At 38.9% G+C, this 9,786-nt stretch overlaps 1 protein-coding gene across 1 annotated transcript in view; it reads right to left on the bottom strand.

Moving 5' to 3' along the window:
* The window catches only part of LOC102747589 (oxysterol-binding protein-related protein 1), a 70,694-nt gene extending 62,712 nt beyond the window's left edge, over positions 1-7,982 (bottom strand). Inside the window, exon 1 of the mRNA XM_081801476.1 lies at positions 7,717-7,982. Coding sequence (XP_081657602.1) covers positions 7,717-7,778 — 62 coding nt within the window. The 5' untranslated portion in view covers positions 7,779-7,982. The remainder of the gene's footprint in view (positions 1-7,716) is intronic.
* Between the last annotated feature and the right edge of the window lie 1,804 nt (positions 7,983-9,786).

Genomic DNA, 9,786 nt, shown 5'->3' with positions numbered 1-9,786 from the left:
AAAAAAAAAAAAAAAAGAAAGGAAGAAAACAACTCCCTTTACCTGTTTTTGCCGAGGGTTTATCAGTTTTCTACTTTACCAGTACCTGACATTTAATTAGACAAAAATCACTATGAGTGCTTTATACAGACTATCTCTTTAATTATCATAAGCCAATAAGGTAGGCCCTATTATTACATCCATTTTACAGATGAGGAAGTTGAGTTTCAAAAAAAATTATAACTTGCTTAGGTCAGAAAAGTGGTAGATACGGGATTCAAACCCAGGTAGCTCTTAATAACTACATTGTTCTAATTCACTTAAATACTTTTTCAAAGAGCATATATACATATGTGTGTAAAATTCAGAAACAAAAATAGGATTAGCAGTGTCATTAAAGCGTTTTAGTAAATGTACTTCCCACTATGTGTTAGGAATTAAAAATTCTAAGAACTATCTTTCCTGTTGGGAAACCTGGAAAAAAATATTTTCAGCCCATGTTACATTTAAAAGCTAGTTTCTCCAATGATACTATAGAGCACTGAAAATTGGTGAGTTTAACATTCCTATAGAAAAATGGGCAAAGGATATGAGCAATTCACAGAAAAAGAAATACAAATAGACCTTAAATACACAAAAAGATGCTAAACCTCCCTCCGTTCAGAAATGGACACTCTATAGGAACGAGGACTTTGTTCATTTTTGTAACCTCAGCATCTTGAATAGAATAGGGGCAATTATTCAACAAAATACATTTGTTGTATAACTATATATATATTTTTTTAAAAGCAGGGTCAAGAACTGTATGTATGAAGAAAATATATTAAATGCAATAATGATTTCATTTGGGGAAAGGAAGGGGCATGGCTAGCTTAAAAAGTGAGAGTTAAAATTTATGAAATATGCCCGATTACATTTCTGAACTTTGAAGCACATGCATGTATCACCAATTAAAAATTTTAAAGAGAATCATCTCTACTCGAAATATGCATGTGTAGGCACATACACATATGCAATTTTTAAGTATTGTAGAAAAATAACCCAACTGATTAATATCAAGGATTGTGAGACCAAAAGAATTGAAATTAGCATATGTTGAGTGAAAAAAAAAAAGTTCTACAGTATCTTTTATAATTAAAAAAATGAATATGAACATATCTTTTTTTTTTTTTAAAGATTTTATTTATTTATTTGAGAGAGAGAGAATGAGAGACAGAGAGCATGAGAGGGAGGAGAGTCAGAGGGAGAAGCAGACTCCCCACCGAGCAGGCAGCCTGATGCGGGGCTCGATCCCGGGACTCCAGGATCATGACCTGAGCCGAAGGCAGTCGCTTAACCAACTGAGCCATCCAGGCGCCCCGAATATGAACATATCTTAACACTGCTTATATTAAAAACTAATTAGGAGACTGTAATGATTACATTTAGGGGGAGGACGGAAACTAGATTTTTCTAAACATACCTTGTTTTGTATTTTGACTTCGAAATCATATAAGTATTTCACTTAACTCTAAAAAACCTAAGTCAAAAGGGAATCTCTAAAACCTGAAAGCATATGAAACAAATGAACCTATCTGTGTAACAAGTTAGTAGTTTAACCACACAGAAAGTGACCTTCAAACACAACACTGACTGTACATCCCAGAAGGAATATATTAAAAGGAACTATAAAGAAATCTGAAATTCTTTTCAGCAACCACATTGTTAGTAACAGTATTTCTACATGAGTGTGTGTGTGTGTGTGTGTGTGTGTGAGAAAGAAACTCACATACTAAAGCAAATAGGTAATTATACATTATATAAATGTCATTGGGAACCATATATTGCAAATAAAATCAAAGGAATTAGAAGGAAAACCCTAGAATCTAAAATTTTAACTGTAAATATATTGGTATGAATTCATGAAGCACTTTTCCTTACAAGGGGCAGGGGCTCACCCCTCTCCAATGAAAAGGACTGAGAACTACTGGCCAACCCAGTAGTACAGAACATTCTTACTACAGGAATTGTTATAGCTAAATATTATTTCCCACTAAAATGAAATGTGGCTCCTTAGAGAAAAAGCCAACTCTAGATATGGGGCAGGAAGCATACTAGATAAGCCTGAAACATCTGTTTGTATCAGAAAGCAAAGCAGTGGTCAGAGACAACTGACTTATTGTATTAAAATTACACCTAAAAAAAAAAAATTATAACTGGGGTCCTGTCAGAAGGACACAGAGGGGCTCCCTCTGACCAAAGATAGGAAAAATAGCCACAAGAGATTTATGCAACCCAATCCACACTTTCACATATCACCTCTGGAGGATGGTAGAGAACCAGCATATTCTGAAAAGAGGGGTCAGGGCAAGGAGGTGGTCCTGTGAGCCTCAGCACCTGCTTTTAAAAGAGCAACTCCTCTATCTGCTTTTTAAACTAGGGCTGAAAGAGGCGAATTCTGTGAAAAGATGTCTCAGCTTTCCTAGAGTAATTTCTGGCAATAAGTTTTGGGGAGGTAATTATCATGAATCTAGACCCCCACTGGTCATTGCCTTTTCCTTTCTAATATACTCCAAGTGACTCCCTGGCCTAACAGCTTGTTAGTTCTAGATAAGCTTTCTGCATTTGAACCCTTTTTGTTGGGTGCCTAGCCCCCACTTGCCAAGTTCTTACTGGTCCAGGAATCCCCGAAGGTGTTTTTGTTGGAGAGGTGGGTGTCCCATGTAGTCGGAGTGGCCTGTGGGGCATCCAATCTGCCGATCTGTCCCAGGGGTCTGCTCTCCACTGCCCCACTCCCCCCCCCGCCCCCAGTAGCCAGCTGCAGCTCCAGGACGGCCAGGTCCCCCTACCAAGCACTCAGCAGTACCCTGGCCCAAATTCGACTTCTCTTTGAAGGTCAAGCATCCTCCTTCTCTATTGCTTCTCCTGGAGTTTCTCGCTCTTCTCCATCTCTAGCACTCTGCTCTCTCAGGCTACTGAGACAGGCTTGTGTCCAGCTTGTTAAAAAGGTAGGCCCCATAGTAGCTCTGTGTGTTTTAGTGATACTACATTGTAAATTTTTTAATTAAAAAAAAATTATAGCTCTCTACTTTCCAGAGTAAATAAGTACTCTGGGACAAAGAGAAGGCTGAGAGTGTAGATTCACCGTGTCCTTGGAACCACTGGTCCCTCCAGCCGACAGGCCCTACCACAAATCTGGGTAATCCTGGGCAGGCTCTTGCTTTTTCTTCCACGACTCTTGGGTCTTTTGAAAATCAGAGATGTATCTGGACTCCTGCTAACGTGACCCTGATCACTACGTGATAATAGGGAGCTACCCCAAACATTTCCTGACAGAGTATTTCTTCTGTGCAGGGCACCAGAGGACATCTGGGGGTGGGGGGGTGACTTGTTACTAACGCTGTGCCCTGACCTAATCAAGTCTAAAAGCAGATAATCTGTCCTGTAACTGCAGGAGATTTCTAGTTTTATTCTAGTGATTAGATGTATTCAAAGTTGAATAATTTTTTTATCACTAACAACATTTTCTCAGTCTTGGAAGTTATTGTCTTAGCTTGTTCTCAATCTCTTTAAGGGTTTGACTTCAACTTGACAGTATATTCTTTGTATGACTTCTTCTAAATAGAAGACAGCTGTTATCTGGCGACCTAATAATTCAATTCTAAAAGCAGTCACGAAGGATAAATAAAGGGTAAACGAAGTGATCATCTGGAGTCCTAATCTGCCATTTCAGCAAAATAAACCTTTGTGATTCGTAGCCACATTTACTAAAGAATAGAAGGCTTTATTCAAGTAAATAGATCAATATAAATACATTAACTGAATCAGATATAAATTTAGTCCCTATCACATTTCTGTTGTACGAAATTTTTCCCTATTTCAAAATTGCGGATACTTTATATTTCCCTCCAAAAGTTTTTAAGTTTTACTCTTTCACATTTAAGTGTTTGGTTCATGTAGAATTTATTAACATTCATGTGTATGAAATAAGGATCTGTCTCCTTTTTGGGTTTTTTGGAGGGTGCCCATTAAATGACTATCTCAGGACCATGTACCTAACAATCCATTCTTCCCCTCGCTGACCTGCTATGCTAGTACTACTTGTACACCAGGTTTCCTAGATGGGTGGGTCTTGGGACCTTTTACTTCCGTTCTACAGGTCAGTCTGCCTCCAGGACAATCCTGCACTAAAGATTTACCATCAGTCTTGACATGTGGTAGAACAAATGCCTTCCTTTCCCCCAACCTGGTTCTTGAGCAGTTATCTTGGCTCTTCAAAGCCCTATGTGCTTAAATATATATTTCAGAATCCATGTTTCAACTTCCAAGGAAAAGGTCATTGAGATTTTAATTAAACTCCCATCAAATCTGCAGATCAATTTGGCAAAAACATCTTTATGACAATGTATTTGCCTTCTCAATAAGTTTTAGGTCTTTCAGGTTTTTGTTTTTGTTTTTTTAATTTTATTTATTTGACAGAGAGGGACACAGCGAGAGAGGGAACACAAGCAGGGGGAGTGGGAGAGGGAGAAGCAGGCTTCCCACCGAGCAGGGAGCCCGATGCGGGGCTCGATCCCAGGAACCCGGGATCATGACCTGAGCCGAAGGCAGACGCCTAACGACCGAGCCACCCAGGCGCCCCAGTCAGTTTTAATATTACATTTTTTGCTAAGATTTATTCCTAGGTATGAGACTTTTTAATAGATACTCTCAATATGCACCCTCCCAGTTTTAGCTGCAGTTTGTCTGTCGATGGTACACAGAAATGGAAGAAGCTGATTTTGTATAAAAGCAACCTTGCCAAACTTCCTTACCACCTCTACCAATTTGTCTGTAGATACTCATGGTTCTGTTTATTTCTAAATCTCCTGGGTATGTTAGATCTCTGACTATGGCCTCCGAATAATGCTGAATAGCAAAGATGACAGCAGACATCCTTGTCTTACTCCTGATACTATAATTACTGTGCTTAATATCTCATTAAGTAATTTGTTTCTTGTAACTTTTAACTAGATCAGAGAGGTTCTCTTCTATTTGTGGTTTGCTATTTATTAATCATGAATGACTTTTTTTTATTTCTTTTTAGAGAGAGAGAACGAGCAGGGGGAGGGACAGAGGGAGAGATAATCTGACACAGACTCCATGGTGAACAGAGAGCCCAACATGGGGCTCTATCTCATGACCTATGAGATCATGACTTGAGCCGAAATCAGGAGTCCAACCCTCAACCAAGTGAGCCACCCAGGCGCCCCTGCTTTTTATCTATCAGGATGATGGTATGTTTTTCTCCTTTTATTTATTAATGCTATTAATACAGTAAATAACATTTACAGAATCATAACATGGATCCAATGTTTCACACTCTAATCTACTCTACATTAGTATCTTTTATACCAAATCCAGAGACACAATGAAATAAATATCCGCATTTTTATCAAACATAACAACTTGGGTCAAACTGCTAACAAGCTAAAAGATTAGAGCTCTGAATACATGTCATAAATTAGTCCAAGAGGAGAGAACTGATCCTATGGAACACAGCCAAGATGATAAGAAGCCCTGTAAATATAAACCTGACTATAGCATGGTGTAGGCTAATTTTCCACAAAGCAACTCAACGCCCTCCCCCCATCCCCTGCTTGCTGTCTCCCTCCCTCTCACAAATTAGAGACAAATGAGCACAAGCAGGGGAGTGGAAGAGGGAGAGGGACAAGCAGACTCAGCGCTGAACACGGAGCTCAACTCGGGGCTTGATCTCACCACCCTGAGATCACGACCTGAGCCCAAATCAAGAGTCAGATGCTTAACCGACTGAGCCACCCCGGCGCCTCTATATCTGCTTTTCTAAAAACATCACCAAAATTACTACTGATTCAAATTACTCTTCATATTATCACAATAAGTGCCCATTATAAATGCAGATTACTTATAATACGATTGAGGGCACAGGCAAGAGGGATTTGATAACATTGAATACTCCACTTACTTTCCTATTCTAAAATGAAACTTAAATTATTTATGACATATGCTCTGTTTATTTGATTAGAAAGAACTTCATGCAAAAGATGGGCTTTTAAAAAAAACCAAACCATAACAATTACTTTTTAAAATAAGAAACTGTTACGTTTTCCCCATATACCTAACTGCTGACAATTTCCTAAACTGCCTTCTTTTAAATAACTAAAGAGTATTTTATCACATTTACAAGCTTAATAAGTTGCAGCTCACGTTCAGTTTAACTTTTCTGGTGAGGTCACTACCTAGAGCTGCATTCCTTTGTAGTTTTTCTTAGTGACCTGCCCTGATTTCACTTTTAAGCAATTCCACCTTAACTTTCTCATCTTACCATTCTGGGTTTGACTAATTAAGACGCAACACAGAATATACAAATATAGCAGAATACATTTCTGTCAAGTGCACAGTAACTACGGTTATGATGAAAGCACACACACCAGGGCTCCCGGGCCCTGAAGAGCAGTAGAGAAATGCCTCTCCTGCCCTAGGCTAGGAGAGTGTCTGAGCACAGTGGCTCTTTCTGCTATTTTAACAATTATTTAAGCTATTTGTAGGTTTCTCACATCAAAAGATTTTACCTGTGTTCTCACCAGACCATCAGGACTTATGAGTGGTAGGCCTGCCAGGTTTCCTGTTAGGGATTTCATGTCCTACAAAGAACTTATTAGCCCTGGGCTCCCAAAGGAGCTGACAGAAACTGCGGAAGGCAATCGGGAAAGACACTCACTGCTTGCCACATTATCTGCACATAGTATACTCGGTCGGTAAGTGCTTTTAGAGGACACCCTCTGGTTTTAATTAGTTCGTTACCTGCAACTCACTGATGTTTTCAAAATAAGCATACACTAAGACCATTTTGTTAGCAAGGGGCAAATACACATAAATCAGAAGTGATATGTACATTTTTTCCTGGAAGAACAATAATTGAGACCAACTGGGACCAGAATCGTGGTGCAGAAATGGAGTGGGAGTTACACAACCTACAAGTATTAAACAAACAAAAACTATCTTGTAGAAATTAACCATTAATAAGTTCTTACCCACAAAGTACTTTTTACAATCACACCAGCATCTATCCTTAACCTGTAATTTGATCAACTATTTTACAAGTAGCAGCAGGCACTCGTGCCACACTGTGTGTGCACACTCGGGCAGAGTCCAGGAGCTCGGTGTCTGCTGGGTCTCGGGAATTTGGGACAATCTCTAGGATGAAATCATCAAGGGAATAAAAAGATACTAATGTTATTAGACAGTGTAAAATGGATCTGTTCAACAAATCCTGGAGCTTAATAAAAGTCTTTGTTTAAATGTAACTAAATTGTATCAACAGGCAGGCAATATTACCATCCACTCTTAATAAAACCAACAAGAAGATCAAATGACCAGAAACTAAAATAGCACGGGGAGGCAGAGTCATAAAAGATGTATGATGAAAAGAGGAGCCCAGCATCAATTGCAAAAGCCAGTTCTGAAGAGCCTAGCTAAATTGTCAACTAAAGGATTTATGTTCCCCGAAACCATGGTTGCTAACACCAAGTTGTATGCTTTGCTCCTATAAGTACAGATGATGTTCTTCTCTTAAATGCACAAAGTACTTAAGCTAAATCCTTTCTCTGAGGTGGTAACAGCAATATAAACACAGAGCGGGGGGGAAAAACAAAGAGAAGGCATGCTTTTCTTCATGAACGAGAAGTATTTTATAAGAAAAAGTCAGCAATGGTAACCGTTTCAAGGCCATCCTACCTGTGTTTTTTGATGCCGTTGGAGAGAGCATCTCCACCACCACAGTCTTTTCCTTCTGACATTCTGTGTTTTCTACTGCTCAAGGGCTCTCCTTCCTCTTCCAAGGAGCACGCAGTCACAGCTTCCAGTCGACTCAGGGAACGCTCGGACTCGGACTCTGTGGCAGAGCAAGTTCATAGTCAATGAACTGAACTTGGGTGCGAGGCTGCAGTAACAATGGATAGCTCCCTTAACGCATTAGGCTTTGAAACTTAAGCAGCCTACTTTGTCCTTCAACAATCCATCCGCTAACCACCTCCTCGGGGATTTCAGAGAACCTGCACCCAATAAGGCTAAAGTGGATTTATGAAACAGATATAGGCTTATATAAACTTACAGTTAAACGATTTTACACATTACAAGAGATTTCCAAAGATTACCCAATTCTTTAAGAAATCATATTCAGTAGTCCCCACCCCCAAATTTCTATTTTTACGTTCCCTCTCAAAGCATCTTAAGCATAACTTACCAACAAAGCATTCATTTTCTAAAATTCACATATAAGGAAAAAGCTATAGTGGCTGTACTTGTGGGAAGTTTAAATTACATCTGATACTATAGACACACAAAAGCGAAGGTAATTTAAAAATACTGCAAAAAATACTTCTTCTGATATGACATTATTTAAATCCTCAAGAGCTAAAGCTCAAAGTGCCCATATAAAATCCAATTATCAGGCAGGCATTTTTAGGATAGAAATACCACATTCCTAATTGGCTATGTATTCTGGGTAGAGCCATCTGCCTGTTTGGGAATACTAAGACAACTTATTTTTATACAACACATTATAGTTTTCAGGCATGATCACATTTTCGTCTCCTTTTAGCACTTCCAGGGTGCCTTGGTGACAGCAAGGCAGGACTATGGGGTTAACCACTGTGCGGATGGTCTCATTGTTTGTGAGTTAGGTGAACCAGGATTTGAACCCAGGTCCTTCTGACTCATTTAATGCTCTATATATTTCAGCTCAATGCAGCAATCTCCCAAAACCTCTAAATTGTACCCACATTTCTATTAAAACATAAATTCAAGGTAACTTCTAACTCCCCTTCTTAAGCAAAGGACTATACAACTGTCCTCAGCTCTAGGCAAGCACTCTTACACACATTCAAGCAAACTTCCTTAAACGAAATTTATTGACCATCTGCTTATATTATAGCTAACCTGGTCAGGAAATCCAATTTTTTTAGTACTTTCTTTTCCCTCTGCAGCATTCTATAACTTAGCCAACATCAAGGAACCTTATTTTTATCACATGAGGTTGATTACAGATCTTCCTTGACTTACAATGGGGTTACGTCCCAATTAACTCATCGTCAGTTTAAAATATTAAGTCAAAAATGCATTTCAAACACCCAACCTACCCAACATCACAGCCTAGCCTAGTCTACCTTAAATGTGCTCAGTCATTTACATTAGCCGACAATAGGGCAAAATTAGCTGACACAAAGCCTATTTTATAATAAAGTGTGGAATATCTTATGTAATTTACTGAATGCTATACTGAAAAACAGAACGGTTGTCTGGGTAGAGAATGCTTGCCAGCCGATCGGTTGTTCACCCTCGTGACCGCGTGGCTGACTGGGAGCCGCAGCTCACTGCCCTTGCCTAGCACTAGCTCTGGAAAAGATCCAAATTCAAAATTCGAAGTATGCTTTTTACTGATGCATATCGCTCTCACATCACCATAAAGTCGGAAAGAAAATCCTAAGATGAATCACTGCAAGTCAGGGAACACCACAGTAACAACTGTTGGACCAATACGATTGTAGGTTGGACAACACATCTTGAGCTCTGAACTCTGGACCCTCTGAATGGTGTTAAGTTACTTGGAGAAAGTCTTTCAATGCCAGTGAAGTTATTTTTATTTTCTGTAAATATAATTTTACTGGAATTTCTAAAAATATACCTTTGCTCAGTCATACACCTTATTAACAAAGAAATAGATATTTTAAACATAAATTTAAAGAGACTTATTTTTCATTGTCAATTTTAGCAGGCAGTCACAATCTTTCATTGAAAAAAATTAAA

Source organism: Leptonychotes weddellii, chromosome 13 (assembly GCF_054177405.1).
Source record: "Leptonychotes weddellii isolate Sample4059 chromosome 13, ASM5417740v2, whole genome shotgun sequence".
NCBI classification, from domain to species: domain Eukaryota; kingdom Metazoa; phylum Chordata; class Mammalia; order Carnivora; family Phocidae; genus Leptonychotes; species Leptonychotes weddellii.
Note: the sequence above shows the minus strand (reverse complement) of the source record. Positions and strands in the feature narration are given on the sequence as shown.